This window comes from Dermacentor variabilis, chromosome 10 (assembly GCF_050947875.1).
Source record: "Dermacentor variabilis isolate Ectoservices chromosome 10, ASM5094787v1, whole genome shotgun sequence".
NCBI classification, from domain to species: Eukaryota; Metazoa; Arthropoda; class Arachnida; order Ixodida; family Ixodidae; genus Dermacentor; species Dermacentor variabilis.
In genome coordinates, this window is record NC_134577.1 from 80069818 (window position 1) to 80087437 (window position 17620).

At 45.1% G+C, this 17620-nt stretch overlaps 1 protein-coding gene across 1 annotated transcript in view; it reads left to right on the forward strand.

Annotated features, from left to right (window-relative positions):
* The window catches only part of LOC142560711 (protein zyg-11 homolog B-like), a 69081-nt gene extending 51949 nt beyond the window's left edge, over window positions 1-17132 (forward strand). The window contains exons 17-18 of the mRNA XM_075673001.1: window positions 2275-2372; window positions 6085-17132. Coding sequence (XP_075529116.1) covers window positions 2275-2372; window positions 6085-6305 — 319 coding nt within the window. The 3' untranslated portion in view covers window positions 6306-17132. The remainder of the gene's footprint in view (window positions 1-2274; window positions 2373-6084) is intronic.
* Window positions 17133-17620: the final 488 nt, after the last annotated feature.

Below are 17620 nucleotides of genomic sequence, written 5' to 3' on the forward strand. Positions count from 1 at the left end.
CACGTGATGACAATTCATCTGGAGCCCTCCACTATGGCATCTCTTTCAACCCCAGGGTTCTATTTGGATGTTAAACTCAAACATTTGATCAATCAATCAATCAATCAATCAATCAATCAATCAATCAATCAATCAATCAATCAATCAATCAATCAATCAATCAATCAATCAAACAAACAAACAGTCAGTCAGTCAGTCAGTCAGTCAGTCAGTCAGTCAGTCAGTCAGTCAGTCAGTCAATCAATCAGTCAATCAATCAATCTAGGCAGTGATCATGCATATTCGTGTGGTCAGCGTTCAAATTCGTCTGGATATTCTAGTCTTTTCACTGGTGTTCCTTCAATCATTGTGGGCTCTTTCTAGTTTCAACTGTGTAGATATTATTACAGTCGCTGCACGGTACTTTTTGTGTGACTGTAGATTGTCGAACTCACTCGTGAGATGACTCACTGTGAATTTGGTTCTACCCTTGTGTCAGGATAGGTTTTGGTTGCCCGAAGGTTGTCTGAGCTAGCGCAAGAGAGTCAGAATTGCATTTGATTCTGCTTTTTGCCACAAGTCTGTGAGTGTCTACAGGATCAGCTTGTGGTCCCACTCTGTGTGTGTTGCGTACGAGTTTGGATAGTTTGGATAGATGCAGTAGAATCTTGTTAATTTGAACTCCAAGGGGGACCAGAAATTTAGTTCGATAAAGAAGTGTTCAAACTAAGAAGAGCACCTTTAAATAGTACCCGATCAATTGTGCGGCACAACGTGCAAAGCTGCCACTGTGCTCGCACTGGTAAAGTCTTCCATCTTTCCTCCATCGGTCCGCTTCCGCAGGTGCCGGTGGAAGCCTAGGTCCTGTGTATAGTCCAAGTACAATAAGATCGAGCCTCATATGCCGTTTCCTGTGGGTCTGAGGGAAAACGTGCAAGGGTGAGCCGAGAAGGACGGTGGTTTGATGAGCGCTGTCCTCCCACGTGCACAATGTGGGAGATGACATGATCGAGTTTGCCCTAAGAGAAACGGGGGGAGAGGGAGGGAGGAAGGGAGGGAGGGCACAGGTGAGCGTGTGGTAACATGATCATGCGTGTGCTGAGGGCTCCTTTCTGCTCCTTTTTAAGTCGTATGGGAAAGGAGGGTGTGCTTGGCTCGGCTTGCTCCAGTTTGGTCTCGGCTTCCCGTGCATCTTCCCTCATCAGTTTTACAGCACGCGACAATAATGCCGCATCTAACCTTTGCCTTTAGCTCGGGTTCGTCCAAAAAGCGGTCCACGGGAGTGAGAAACCTAGTTCAAAATAACCGTGGCGAAGTTTCTGGCGTTCGAATTCGCGGGAGTTTCTTTCTCTGTTCAAATACATAGCGCTTTGTCGGGACCAATGGAGCAGTTCGGATTTTACGTCGATTCAAATTAAGAGATTCCAAGTTATCTGGATTTCACTGTGCTAGTTTGTGCTTAGTTTTTGTAGCACTCAATGTACATTATGCTTTTTTAAGATAAACTCTGTTAAGTTTTAGGATGCATTGAACAGTTCAGGGACCTTTATTTGCTTTTCCATGGATTCACCACACTTCTCATAAGCTGATCTTTTGACATGATGTTGACATGATGAATATATTTCCAACTTGTTCGACCTGAAGAATGCATACCAATGCCTTCATGAACAATTGGCGCTCTAGCATCCTGTCCTACGCTCGCACCAATTGAGCACTGCATTGAGCTGAACTCGGCCTCATCTTGCCTCTCTCGTTATTAAGAGGGCTCACGCCATTGCAGCCGGTCTTGTTAAATATGATTGCCATGCCCACTGGCACCAAGGGTCACTGACAGGCCAAAGACAGCTGTAAACTTGTGGCATTTATATATACGTAGACAGCCAGTTTTATTCTTTTTCTAATTTTCTGTATGTGTAAATTTGAAAATCTGACTAATTGATTAATTAATCGGTTGTATGATCCCGATTAACTGGGTCAATATGTTTTTATTGACGCCCAGTCCTAGTGAATATAGAAAGCCAGCATAAAAAGAGATGTGAAACCAGTTGCTGTCTGCAAGACCAGCATTTGTCCTGTCACCTTCTTCACATGACTCTGTCTTCGCCTCTTTTACGCTGTTTCTATATTTTTCTGTTTGCAAGCTTTTTTTGGTTGCTGCACTGAGAAAACTATGTTTTCGTGTGCATTCTGCTCCAAGTGGGCTGCGCATCACGCCTGTGGTGGGTTGCCTGATAGTACCAGTGAAGTGAATATCTGACATTGATGGCTCTCTCTCCCTCTCTCTCATGGTTGCAGGTCGTTCAACCCGTTCTTCCCATTGCTGCGCTGTTACACTGCGTACGAGGTGCAGCTGTGGGCGGTCTGGGCCATGCACCACGTCTGCTCCAAGAACCGTGCGTGCACGCTTTTGCCTCCTCTTGTGTTGACCTCTTTGACCCTTTCACTGTCACTCCTTCAGTAACTATTCGGGCGTCTACCCTGACATAAACCCTACCACTTCCGAGTATCTATACTCGTCTTGTGTTTTCAGCGCACCCTGTGAGCCTTTTCAGAAGCAATTTGTGCAAAAAAAAAAAAGATCATTGTGTACCTGTCGTGCCATCTGGGGAGAAGTCACCTGAACACACAAAATACTTTTGGGCTAAATTTTCTGACTGCAGGTAGAGCAGATGTCTCGGCGCTCTGTTGCTCTGTCTCGGTAGGGCAGCCATGGCTAGCCGGTGTGGCAGGTTCTCTCGCACTTTCACATACAAAGGGATTTATGAACTGTTGATAAATTCTGAATTGGGAAAAACGCAACAATGAAGCACCAGCTTCTATCTACGTTGCAGGAAAACTCCGCTGAACCAACACGCGAAACAAGCCTGGCAAGGGCTGAGAAGTAGTTGGGAAAGAACCCGGCATTCAAAGGGGTGGAAACATCACTTCTTGAAGATAAGATGGAGCCTTACTTGCTCTTTTTGGAGGTGGTGTTAGTTTTCATTCAGCTTTTTACTTTCTGTTATATGTCTTAGAACAGGAGAATACTGCCTTCCCTGTGCTTCTGGGATATTCAATTAGCTGTGCTTGAAATTTGAATGTAGAAAATAATGAAGAAAAGGGAAATGAAAGTGGATGGAAAAGATAACGCGTATGGATGTTCCACATCCACCTAACATGGCTCTGAGTGGCACTGGCTAACACTCGTAGGGCTAGATCTAGTAAACATAAATACCCAAGTTAGTGGAAAAATTGATAGCCGCCGCCGTAGTGCAATTGGTAGTGCACTACACGCGTAATGCGGAGGTTGTGGGTCCGGCTCCTGCCGGCGACAAGTTATTTTTCTGTCCACTTTCATTTCCCTTTTCCTAATTATTTTCTGCATTCCACTTTCAACCTCAGGTAATTTCCCCGATGCTTTCCTTGGCTTCATTGCCTGTTAGCTTTATGTGGTCATGTGGTTGATGTGGTCATGACACGACAGCGGTGGTGCCAGTAATACTTCCGCCACCTCTGGCTTCATGTGCTTGCCTTTGAGTGTTGGAGTAACCCGCCGTGGTTGCTCAGTGGCTATGGTGTTGGGCTGCTGAGCACGAGGTCGCGGGATCGAATCCCGACCACGGCGGCCGCATTTCGATGGGGGCGAAACGCGAAAACATCCGTGTACTTAGATTTAGGTGCACGTTAAAGAAACCCAGGTGGTCGAAATTTTCGGAGTCCTCCACTACGGTGTGCCTCATAATCGGAAAGTGGTTTTGGCACGTTAAATCCCATAATTTAAGTGTTGGAGTAGCCGCTGGATAAAATCATCAGGCACTGTCATCCTTTCAAACCTTCATAGCCCGTTAGCTATCTTGTCGACAGCAAGCCCAACTCTCTCGGTCTCGTCGACACACGCCACTTATTTGCCTGGTGTTCAGTTCTCGTCAAACCTGTTGTCTACTCGTTCTCATTCCCCTTGGGAGCAACCTGTGTTCATCGTGATGCGATGTGGCAGGCAACGCCATCCGGTGAATCACTGCAGCAACTTGACGGAGCACTGTTTGTACCTGCGCATGCAAAACAGCCCAGGGTATGTTAAAAGGACACTAAAAAGAATGACTGTGACCGTTTATGCAGATGAAGTACTCTTTTAAAACTGATTTAGTTAATTTCGCAAGGAGATGCTCATTGCTAGAAAAATGAAATGAAGGCCTAACTTTCATTATTTTAATTTCTCACCAAAGCTCTAGTGACTCTACACCAAAATGATGTCACAGATTATGATCTCATAGTTGAGCCAGCCTGGAATATTTAATGTGCTTGGATTCATTAGAATACAATGCAGTTCATCCCTAACAAAAGAAAATTAATAGGACTGCCAATAAATGTCTTTTTTAGTGCTACGTAAGGCTTACTGGTAAATGTGTATGATCCTACAGCGATAACACAGAAAACATTGCAGTAAATTTTTAAAAACATTTTATTGATCTGTGATCATGATCTTGCTTATGAAGTTGTATGCTGTAACCATGCTGGAAACTTTGATAGGCGAGCGCAATGGCGATCGCACACTGGCATTGATGGGAAGTGGTAAGATATATGCCAGTAGTGATAATTCATGTGGTGATTGCACCTATTTACGGCACAATTATTCAGTGTCATTTTGCATCTCACTGGGAGACCACAGAACTCCGGGTACTCACTCGCAAACACCCACGCACACAAAGCGCTCATGTTCACCACCATGCCATGAGGGACGCCACGGCTTGCCATGGATCTGCCGTTCCACTTGGTAGCATGAGCTTCTTTAGATCATATCCTGTGTAGAATGAAATGCGAACGGCTGTATAACATATAGATTGTAATTTTAAACAATGCATGTGGTGCACTTAACAGCCGACTAAACGTACAGTAATCTGTGGTTACGTCTTCCGCATCCAGCTCCAGACTTGTACCAAGGTTCCACCTTAAAGTGCTTTCATAACGTGCTCGATTTTAGATTCGAGCATGGAGGCATTGACGCGCTTCGAGGGGTCGAGAACGTCCTCAGCAAAACTTGTGAATGACTCGCCCAGCTGCTGTGCCTGCTCGCGCAACTGTTGTATGGCGGGGCACCCAAACACTTCTGTGAGGGTGGCCTTGAATGCAGACCAGGTTGAAAAATCTGCCTTGTGGTTTTTAAACCATAGATTAGCCATTTTAGAAAGGTAAAAGATGATATTGTTCAGTTTAGTGGCATCATCCCATTGGTCGTGGACACTTGCCCTATTGTAAGACGATAGCCAGTCCTCCACACCACTGTTGTTGGTGCTGCATAAGACCACCGAATCCCTCTGGTGAGGCAACCCGGAACAGATGACGGATGGAGGGGCGTGCGTGGTTGGGGCGTGGTTGCGTCTTCGGGCATACCAGGCCGTAGCGTGTGGGTGCGGAGTTCCAGGATGGAAGCTTGGCAGTCAATCCCAGCACCTCCACCAGTTAAAACGAGGTTTATTGTTCGGAACAGGTGGTTAGAACAGTTACATTGGGCAGGACTCTGAACCGTAACTTCAGCGTCGTCTTGCGTGAAGCGATCACGATGCAGTTGCTGCAGGCTGTGTGCATCGTCTTCAGTTCATGGTGTTCGCCTTCTTCGGCACAAGGCCGATAAAATGCGCTTTTGAAACTCTGTTTTCAATAATTTCAGGGTAAGAGGTCCATAACTAGGACAGAAAACGAAGGCCGAACTGCGATGTTTTTTTAAATTTTACACCTAAACCAAGTGCTGGTATCTCAATGTGATGTCCTGGATTTCAAGGTATTTTCTCATTGGCGAAAGAAGCATTACTTGCAACGTAGCTATCACATGAGATCAGCATGTTAAACATCCTGGGAGCACAAGAAGGTCAATATTCTTCTCTTCTGAGCTGCCTAACAGGGACAAGTACAAAGCTGAGTAAATATAAATGACGCCTCTGAAAACTCTTTCTGTAACTTTTCTCTATGCCAATAATTGAGCAAGGTTGTTTCTTTTAAGGAAATGTCAATGTTATTGTACGCGCGAGCATTTGTTCTGGTTGCAAGCGAGAACTTCTTTTTGTTTTTGCCTACCAAGAGTTGTGTCTGCTGCTGCGTGTTGATCGAGCGCCGTGATCCGTTTCGCAGCCAAGCGCTACTGCAGCATGCTGCGGGAGGAAGGAGGCATCGACGTGCTCCAAGGCATGCTGGACAACCCAGACACCAACACAGCTGTTGCTGTCATCTGTCAGAACATAGTGGCCGTTGTGCAGAGCCAAGAGAAGCTTGCGGCAGCCGCGGGCGTGGCGGCAGCGGCCGCCATGACCGCAACCGGAGCCACCACAACGCTACCAGACATCTTTCAATGACAGCGGCGCCCGCACTGGGAGTGTCGTTCTGCATCTAGGTCAATTCATTAATTTCTGCACCGTGGCGCTGCGGTGCACCTGTTTTATCCAACCCGAGACTGCTGCAGTCTTTTGACCACTGACTGTCTTTTAGACTTTCTGGTGGCAGACACTCGGTCACTGCAGTTTCTCCTGTGTGTGTCGGTCTGGCGTCTCATAGCTTCTGTAGCCGTGGTCATGCATGTTGTGCAGCCTGGAGAATGCCAGTCTGGGGGCTGCCGGTTGCCAGATGACTCATGGCGGCCAGTGTGGTCAGTGCCAGTTTTGTGTTACCGTGTCCCTAAAGACCAAAAGTGCATCAACTTCTGGGCCAGTCCTACTAGCTTTGAGTCTCTCAGTCCTTGCATACTTTCAATGTGGGTCAGTGCATCTGTTGGTCACTGACTTGGCCCTCTGACAGTTGTTCTGTAGGCTGAGTTGGGCATCACATGATCAAATCGGTAAGCCTAGGTGCCATTAATTCTGTGCCCCACTACCGCCGTGATCATTAAAGTGACAGCCGTCAGCCCCTTGACTTCAGGGTCGTGTGACCGTTGCTCCCTTTTGACTGCCAGTCTTTTACTGCTTGGCTTATGAGAGAGTTACGCCATGACCGTCGCTTTCAAAAAGTGAAGTCCTGAAACTCACGCAGTTGTTTTCGGTTCTTGTTCTGTTGTTTCTCCGTGCGATAAGTAACAGTGTTGCAGTGTTCTCCCGCTGAGTGGTCCCACGCCATTACTACATTCCCCATCAGTGAGTCATTAGTTCATCTTTCAGAGCACTTTGTGTGAAGCGGTTCAGTGTTGGAGAGTGGTGTGATCGCAGTTTGCTAGTGTAACCTCACAAAGTGTGCATTCGGGGTGTGCACATACCCCCAGAAACCAGCATGTGCATTGGCGTGTGCCTGACTGTGTGTTCGGAGCTTGTTCAGAGTTTGCTTAAGCGAGCGTGAGCAAAGACATTGTTTCGAGATGGCCTTTGCGGCTGAAGTAGAAGCTTGGTCGGGAAGTTGAAATGTGGCAATTCGAAGGGGAGAAAGAAAAAAGAAAAGAAAGAACAAGGCCACAGCATTTTTTGAATCCCGTAATTAGCCGGAAGCCTCCGGAGCTGCCATATCTAGCATTCGCTTGCATCTTTTAGCCCGTGCAGGGAGGAACGCCACGCACCCGTTAGCCGGTGATGCACATGCAAACATTGTTGAACAAGACGGGACAGACACGTGGGAAAAGTGAATTTGGACTGACGTGACATGAGTAGGAACGTCGGCAGCCGTACAGTATGTTGGGCGAGTTGGTGTGGGTCCATTCTTGTGCAATGGCACCACGGAAAACCATGACATGGAAAGGAAGATGCAGTGAATATAAGTGTCACTTTCAACTCGAGCTTTAATCAGAACCAAACAGTATACGTAACAACACGTGGTCATCCAAAAGGATGTTGTGTTGGGATTGCGTGAAAAATTCTTTTTCACACAATGCAAGTGATGGATAACTGACGCATTTCCTTCTTTTTTTACTTCGTGACTGTGCGAAGCCTTGGTGATCTCTCGTGCCGTCTAGTCACGATGCTTGGTTAAAACTTGAGCCTGATAGAACACTGGCAAACAGCCACACAAAGATAAAAGATAACTTCATCAGTGATTCGTCATTTTGTAAAGAAAATAATTTTCTTTTGAATAGCTAAAACCGCCTTGCATAACCACATGTTGCTTTAACCTTGTCCTTTTTTGATTAAAGCTTGAGTTGAGAGTAGTGCTTACGTTCCCTTGTATTCCATTGAGTCTTGCGTTTTTATACGGTGCCATTGACCAAGAATAAACATCACTGTACTTGCGAGCTCAAAGCATGCTCTAGAAATTCAAAGTTTTAGTCGGTCAAAGTTTTATAAGGTCAACTGGGAGGCCAGGTTGTGCGAGGATTTTAATTTGCAGTGCAGCTTCATGGTAATTATGCAACAACGTGCATTGCCGTGGAGTGGTGTCATGCTTAGAACAGATAGGTCGTCATGCTAGGTCGTTTTTATGGAGATCTGAATATCATTGTATGCAGGGGCACTCGTGTGGGTCTTAAGTCAGGATTTCAAATTTCTTTTTATACTGAGAGTTTTATTTATTTATTTCAATACCTTAAAGACGCAGAAGGCGTTACATGAAAGAAAAGAAAGGGCGGGGCGAGGAGAGACAGAATGATATGTCATCAGAGGACACAAGAAGTTTATAAAGAACTGAAGTTTGGCCAAGTTTGTAAGAATTCATACTTAAAGTGCAAAAAAAACCAGGACACAAGAAAAAAGACCAGACAGGACAAGCACTCATCCTGTCTGGTCTGCTTTGTGTCTTAACTTTTTGCGCATTAAGTCTAGTATGAAGTTTATAAAAGTCACACAGTGCAGGGACATCAACAATGAACAAGTTGTATCTGGTACTGCGTGCCATATCAACCTTACAATTGCATTCGGAAGTACTTGTGTGTGGGGTCAAAGTATCCCGAACCTGGTTTCTCAGGCGATTTTCTTTGCCAGATTTAAATTTATGGGTTTGTTAGGAAAAAACTGAACATATGTCTTTTGTGAAAGATTGCTTCTATGCCACCAGGCTTTCTCACTGCACCTCCTTTGAGTTGCAAGGTGAATGGCCTTGTATGTTGTGGTAGGCTGTAAAATGTTTGCTACAGTGAGAACTTCGTCATGACGTAGTCACATCCAGCATGAAAACGGTAAGCACATATTCGTTACATGCTGATACTGACACAATGATGATGCGGGACGTGCAGGAGGCTAGAAACTTCTCACGCTACCTTTGTTCTCAACCAGAATAAATGCATAACATACCGGAAGCTGAAAGTACACAAACGACATGTGATTTGAAGTAACGTCAGCTCTCTACGTTGTAGTTCTAACGTGAAATAGGGAATTTAGTAGAGTATGTCACTGATCAAAAGCCACTTCACTAAGAAGCATGAGAAATGATTCCTATGATGAAGTTTTGCATGATAATTGCTTGAGAATAATTTGGCACCTCCGTGGGGATGACGGGTACTAGGTGGCTTTTTCTGTGATTTAGCACAGCTCCGCTGAGAGAGCAACCTGCAGCCGTTTTTTTCTTGTTCTTCGTTGTTTAGCTATTTTGGGCGCTAGTCGCTCAACATTTCTTTAGAGCAGCAGAGTAATTTACCTCGACAACTACCGTATAAACTCATCTAAGGGCCTCACCTCTGTGAAGGCCGCACCCTCAACTTAGCAGCCCAAAATTTTGAGAAATTCCATTCGAGAAGCAGTCGCATTCGGTGCCCCGATTGCACATGCGCACATCGGCGAATTTTCACGTCCTGTGTACTTCCACGTGCCGCTTCTAGATGTCGAGAGCTGCACGCTGACCTCTGATGCGGTGGTACATCCAGGGATCCGGAGTGTGCAGTAGTCACCACCAGCCGGCACCATTTTGACTGAAAGGTTTGGTCTCGTGCAAGGACTGCACCTCATCAAAATTGTGGAAGAAAAGTGAGGCCCTCACACGAGCCTATACGGTACTTCATTCTGGGACGTAAATTTGGTTGCATAAATAGGCCTCGACACTTCTGAATGTGTCAGTAGGTCTGGATGGCTTTTGGGCAGTGACAGTCACCATGGGCGAATATTTCTGACATTTTAAAAAGTTTTTACTCATAATGTATTAAAAACAGTACCATGGTAGGAGTTAGTGGGTAAAATGAGGCTAATTACTGCCATATATCAAATTTTAAATGTCAATATTAGGTTGAAACAAGATCCCAGAAGTTTGTCAGAAGCCATAATGATGAAGGTTTAGGCAAATCTATGTACAGTTGAACCTAGATATAACGGACCTGCATGTTACAAAGTGAATTTAAAGTTTTTTGCGCCGATATCGGCATGTAACGAATATCGGATATAACGAAGATATTGTGTTGGATGCGGCCACATTATAACGAGGTTTGACTGTGCTGCCAATTATTACCATGCTGAATGAAGTGCTGTAATGCGCCACTTGCGTACACTAGCAGCAGATTTGCCACTGGTAATTTTGGTACGAAGCCGCATGATTTCTGCAGCTACTACTTGTCACAGATTTCCGTGATACTACTGGTGTAGCTTCCACAGCGTTACCTGCAAGTGCGAAGCATATGTAACGTTCTGACTGAGTTAGGTTTAACACTTCAGTGTTTATAGTAATCATCGTGGCTGGTGTATCAAACTGGAAACCAATTTGCTATTGTATGTGTCTGCACAGCTCTGGCGTGCAACATCTAATGTTCATCTTGCAATGCACTGAATACAACTGATAGCCACGGAAGGACACATAAGGCGTAAACTGTATTGTGTCCTTCTAAGTCGTCAGTTGTACTTGGTGCATTACAAGATCAGTAGCCACGAACTAGCCTGATTTCCTGCGATCTAATGTTTGCAAGGAACTGTCAAGGGGGCGCTAGGTGTGCCCACAAAATCGCTGAATATCTTGAGCTGATACTTCGTTGTGTTCTAGTGGCTTTTGTGGGTTCCTAGCTAGTGCATTTAACAAGGCAGACATAGTCTGTGGCTGAACGACTTCTGTTAGGTTCTGCAAAATCATCTTCAGAACATCCAGGAAAACTGTAGCAGGAAGAGCGGAAGCGGCATTAGAAATTTGCAGTTCTTTATGAAAGAGTGTCTGAACAAACGTCTTTAGAAACGTCACTCGTACTAAGCTTGGCAAGCTCTTTTCGGAAGTGTAGTCCGTGCTTTTGCGCAGTGTAGAAAAAAAAAGGTTTTTATGCAGACTTCCAAGCTTGCTGGCATGTGCTTCAAGACTAAAATGATCTGGGATAGAATAAAATGGCTAACTATGTTTTAGTTAATCATAAACTGCAACATCCACACTTGTGTGGATGTTTTTAAGTGAGCGTTGTATTGAAAATGTGCCAACTTTTTGTTTTGAGTAGCTTGGTGCACAGCATGGCACATTCTGGCCCTTCTCTGTGGCATCACTGTTCAGAGACAACCATTGTGAAAACAGTTACCATAATGTGCTTTACGGTAACTCAAAAATTCTGTTAACGGGATTGCTAAGAGAACAGTTTTGTTAACCAGGTTTGTTCGAGGGGTGGGGAAAGAAAGCAAGATGTGTCTCTATGGTAGCCAGTGTCTGTTAGTTGTTGTAGGTGTCTCATCTCAATGTGATGCCTATATTCTGTTCGAATGGAACTCTGCTGTTAAGGTGGGCCATGTATTGCCCACTTTTGGCTAATTCTAGCTTTGAGCTCAGTGAACCTATGTCTCGGTTGCTTCATCGTTGAAAACAGCGGCTGCATCAGAGGCACAGTTGTAACGATTGTGAAGTGTGTTTTAAATTGTGCCCGTGCTTGTGTCTGAACCAATGTGGGATACGTAATTACTCAATCGGATGAAATCCTGTGCCATACGTAGTGCAAAAGGATGGGTAGGTGGGCTAGTTGGTAAGGCATTATTATAAAAACTAAGAGTGCTAGAAACACACAGGACGTAGAAAAAGAAACACGCAACATGCACTGTGGCGTGCATTTCTTTTTCTATGTCCTGCGTGTTTCTAACGCCCCAAGTTTTTATAATACGTAGTGTAGCCTGGAGGCTGATAATGAGGTTTCATAATGTGGTTTCATATTGGTGGTTTAATTTACTGGAGCAATGCACAAATTTAACTGCAGTCCGTGAGCATGTAATGCAGACAGCTTGCTGGGCATCTTGTTGTTAGGCGAATAGCGTTTTTCATTACTAGTGCAAGGTTATGCATAGCCATCCTGGCGTGTCCCCTCTACCATCTCTGGAGACAATCACGCGGCCCTCGTACTTTTGAAATTGTGATTTTCACTGTTGGCACTGGTAACTGATGTGCCTAATGACAGGTTAGGTTTCAGTGATTGCACAGTGTTAAGTTGGAATTTGTGGCCGTTTGGCACCTGGGACACCGGTTCTGATAGCCAATGTGATTGGCTGTTTGTTGACCTAGTGCAGTTGGTGAGCTGTAGTATAAGGATTTGTTACTGAACGTTTGTTGGAAGCTGGACGCCAGGTTTGTGTTGGAATGGTGAATGGGATGCATACACGAATACATCAAAGTACACATGGCTGCGTTTTGTGGATTTGCCCCTTAGGAGCAAACGCTCCCTGCCCGTTTGGCACACAATACGTGACATTGATTTGTGAGAAAAATTATGTAGAACAAATTTAATTGTGAACTAATCAGTGCATCTGTTCATACAAAACAACTGACTAGTGTCTTCACATAAAATGTGGGGACTTACCACATCATCATGTCCATTGTCGCTACAAGCTATGAAAAGGGTTTTGAAATACTTGAAGGCTTTAAAATTGTGTAACGCTGTTGCTGGCTCTCACAACAAAAGAATGTACATAGAGTAGTGGACAAAAAGTGCCCATCACGTAGGATATTATTGAAGAAAGTATTGACCGATAGCTTTTTAAACATGTAACAACTTTCGCAGAAAAGCCGCAACACATCTTTTTGTTCGCCCCTGTATTTGCATTGCAGCCTGTAGCTGTTCGCTCTTGCGAAAGAGCAGTAAGAATGTAAACGTCGCCTGTCTAGTGGTCTCTTTGGAAGGTGGCGCGTGCCTTTAACCACCGCTGAAATTCGTTATGTAAATCTAGAGGGACAGTGCTCCGTCATTTGCTGCCCTTGCAGCCACCACACATTGAGCTGTTTGACTGTTGTGCAAACTGTTTTGTGGTTTTCCTCTTGCAAAGAGAAAGCCCTTCAAGAAGTCTCAATCTTTTTGTTGCCAAAAAAGAAAAAAAACTGCCATTGCGTCTTTCTTTTTCCTGGACCTTTTTCCTGGTCTTTCTTTTTCCTGGACCTTTCTCCTGGTCTTTCCTTTTCCTGGACCTCTTTCCTGGACCATGCCAATAATGTCTGCAAGGCAGACACTGTTCTCATGGTTGCTGCTTGAGGCCAATGCCCACCACTAAGCTACACCACTAAGAAAGCAGGCTTTAGCCCCAATGTGCTTGTTTTGCCACTGCTGTAGTCCGGGACAAGCACTGCACTTGTCTGCTCTACACAGCAGGCAGTTGTGTCACAGAGCCAGCTGCACCTTCCTGTGTCAACACAGTGTGGCTGAAACTCGATTGAGCACGCCTGCTTACTTATAGTTAAGCACAACTGTGCATGCACAAATGGCTGCCAAAGTGCCAGTGCAGGTGTTGCAATGTTGAAGCAAAATTGTGTTTTGCATGCTTGCTATCGCCGTTCCCTTTCATGAGAGAAACCACGTTGCCTGTGCTCAAACTCCATTTCAACGTGAGGACACGTGCAGAGCTTCCCGTTCGCGCAGTTTAGTACTGGGATTGAGAAACACCAATAAGCACTTTTCGGCTGCATTCGGCTGGACATTGGCATTGCACGCAGCAGGTTGTGAGCGAGTTTATGACCCACGTGGTGCAAGCAGCACACGGTTAAAACTTAATTTTATTCCACAAGTTGAGCCAAGCTTTCTTAAGTCCAGGCTAGCCCGCCAGTGTATGTACGAAGTATTGCGTGTACTGTAAGCCTGACCTACATGAAGAGGCCTGGCGTTGGTTTGACGTGGCCTGGAGAGCACCGGGGGTGCACGCCATTTTCAGCGGCGACGCCCATCACAATACGACGTCACCTTATCACTTGTGCTGCAGGCTTCATTGTCACTGCTGTGCCACTTGGCGTCTGCAGGTATGTCGGTTCAGAAAGCAGCTTTTGTTGGGAGGGATCTTAGCGCTGCTGCCTAACTCCCATCAGGACAAAAAAAAAAAAAGGTGCAGGGAGCTAGTTCTCATAGTCTCTGTGGGCACCACAGCTGGCATTGCCTTTTCCAGAAATGTCTACTGTGTGGCACAAGCCTCGGCAGCACGTGCTGGTAGTGGTTACTTTGCAAATTCACACGAATATCACAAGTAATTTGTTAGTCCAGTGGTCATGCTGTGCAATTGTGTGTCTGCTGCTTGTGTATGGATCGCTGCGGCCCTTTTCTTTCCTTACACAGCCTTACGTGGCTACCTGCTGGTTATATCGCTCTTGAAAACACGGTGTTAGTGGTATCAGTTGTGGCCATTGTTCGTGGTGTTGTGTTTTGCTGGCGCACTGTACATTAGGGTGCTTCACCGAGCCAGCAGAATGGTACGGTCTCACCTGATAATGCACATTGCAGATGAGTGTCTGAGTGCCAGTCGTGGTGCAGATTGCCAGACAGAGTTGTGATAACATGGAGTTGCTTTGTGGATTTCTCTGTTTGCAGTGTGGCAAGTGAAGATTGGCAGTTTGTGCACGTAGCCTGTTGTGCTTGAATTGTGTTCTTTGAGCTTACCTCGTGTTGTAATTATGCTGAAAACCTGGTTCACGAAAAAGTGTTCAGCTTGCGCGCTTGCCAGTCACCATTCACAGCAGGTCTTGTTTGACGGTCCTTTTGTTGTGTTAAGCATTATAAAGGGGCTTGAAACGCCTGAATTTTGCTCTGGATTGACGGCACCATTTGGACTGGTCTTGTCTTTGCTGTCATGCTATTTGCCCCGTGACATTTGGGGCTCACAATCAAGTGTATTTATTCACTCACTGCTTTTAGCAATGCAGTCATGATTCTTTCATGGCGTTATGGTGTTGCCTCCGAATTTTCAGCTGCTGATTGTTGTTACTGGTTAAGTGAGCTCCACTCGACAGACAGATTCTTGTTTGACTTATTTGCAATAGACGTAACCCTTTCAGCTGCCACTTGCCGAGGAGTACTTCAGTTTTTAGTCTTAGCGAGTGTGTGGCAACCATTGCTGGCTTGAGTGTGCTCGACATCCCGATGTGCCCCTAGCGTGAGCAGCGTATGTAAGGGGCACGGGCATTTGAAGCCCGATTTAATTAATTTACTTGTCATCTAATTGTTGCAACCCAAGTGAAAATACAATTAATTTTTAAATGCACGTGGTAGTGCTGGAAAGATGGGATGAGAAAGAAGAGACACACAAACAAACTCTTGTGTCCGACCCTCTAGGCTTTCCACATCTTGTTTTTAGCACTGTCACCCGTCTTTAAAACTGAATCTCAACCAATTAGCCCAATTTGCTGCATTGAAAATAAGTGGCCAGTTTAGCTGGATCATTGGCCATTTATCAGCCAACAGCTGTTGGTCCGTGCTTCTTTCTAATCGTTTGGATGGTTACAAAGCTCAGTTAGACTATGGTTTGGTTTGTTTCAAAGTTCAAATAGGACTGTTGAGTGGCAGTTAAGCATTCTCTTCCACTGAACAGGCTTGATATACCTTGAAAAGTGTTGTGCAATTTGGAGACTCACAGTAACTGTGTAAGCTTAGAAACTTTCTGCACGGGCTGTGGACTGTCTGGCGGTAGTTAGAAACTTTGCAATTTGTTCGAAGTTATGCTGATGACCCATTACCGTGCGACGGCAAGTACAGAAGCTTTACCAAGGCATGTAGCGTCTGCGCCTCGCTGGTGAAAATTTGTCATTGTGCACCGTAAGTGGTGATTTAATTAACAGGAAATTGTAATCAACAGCACTGTATGCAGCAGAGGTCTGAACTATGGTGTCAGGTCACTGTCAAGATCTGAACTCGCTCCCAGTTTCACGGGAACCGCTTGTAGTTTTGTCATAGCTAAATATTCCGATCTGTCATTTTTAATTGTTTTAAGGTTTACAAAGGGCGCTTTGACATGTTTCTTCGTGTGTAGCTAAAATGAGAATTTCCTTAAAAATGAGAGGAAATTTCCCTCAAGCAATTTCTTTGGCTAGGGACACTACGTAGGACAAATCTGAACATTAACCCCCTTTCGTCATTGTTTTTTTTTTTTTTTGCAGCATGGTAATGGTTTATGAAGAAATCCCGAACCTAGCGTAATACTCAGCAACACAGCCCTACATAATAGTATTGTAAGAGGAAACTGAAATCCACTGCAACAGGAGGAAAGGTGGTGCATGCATGGATGTTGATATTAAGATGACATTTTATTTCTACATAACATATTATTGAAGTTCTGGAAGGTGCCCAAGTTTTTTCACACCTCCTTTAATTGAAGCATTGTACAATTTGGACGAATCTTGAATTTCTTGCCGAAGTCTACCCAATTGAAAAACGACTGTACCGAAATTGGCAGCAGTCATGTTTGTGGTGACTAAAAAGTAGTGTCACATAGGGCGTCAGGTTTTGATAAACTGAAAACTCTGTTGAAGTTGACGGTTTACTATTTCAATGTCCGGGACATTCTGAAGAGTTCTGCAATATGCTCCTCAGTTAAACCAGATTTCTGTTCTATGAAGAGCTAAGCAAAGTTGGAGTTGGAGGATGTATGTGTCCTACATGCCGGCTACCTGCAGCCTGGTAGTAGTGCTACTCGCAAGCTGAAAATCTTGCCCCAGTGTTTCAGTGACAGTGCAATATTTGTGCAGTCATGCCATTGCAGAAACAGGAAGAAAGCTGGTGAAGTCGGAGTAGTGAGCAAAGAGTGTTGAAATTCTCCGCTACTTGAGTATGCGCAGAGAGCACACAGAAGAGATCACTGGTTAGCCCAAACACCTCTTGTATGTGCTCAAAAACCCAAAAAAAAAGGTCACCGATCCCTCCTGGTATGTTTCAAGTTGTTGCTGTGTGATTAACACAACGATATCGCAGTTTAGTTAGCACGCACTGCAGAGCTCATTGACACCACACAGTTGCATGTGGCCAACAACCACAAGGGCTGTATTCTGTAAGTGTCCGCCTAGTGAACGTGTCCATTTTGCCTGCTGCTGAAGTGCCTATCTCTGTCTGATGTATACCTCAGCCCAGCCAATCAGAACTTGAGCCACAGATGAAGCCGACATGTCCACTAGGTGGACACTTCCAGAATACCCCACCAGATGTGTGCCACTTGGGTTGCGAGACATCAATTTTTGTCATGTTTTCGGGATGCGAATGCCTTGGTTAAGTGCTCACGCATGGGTTGCTGACGGCCAGGTTCCTCCCATTGCCACAGCGTCCGTGGCAGCCACTGAAATGACAAAACCTTGACTGCGAGTGAAAAAAAATATATATTTTTTCGTTCGTGTGGCTGAGTTGTAACATTGCACTGGCCTGCCTGGCCAGGAGGTGAGGTGAATGTGCCAGAGTAGCGGGCATGGAGACGCTGGTGTTCTTTTCTTCTGTCTCACCCTCGATGAGTTTGTTGTATCGAATGACTGCGATTGGTGAAGTTGTGCTGTTGTGAAAAACCATTGTGATAACCCTCAGTCGATTGTTGGCGACTGTTTGTTTCTTTTTCCTTTGTTGTTTCCTTTGCTTTGTGACATAGCAGGTGAT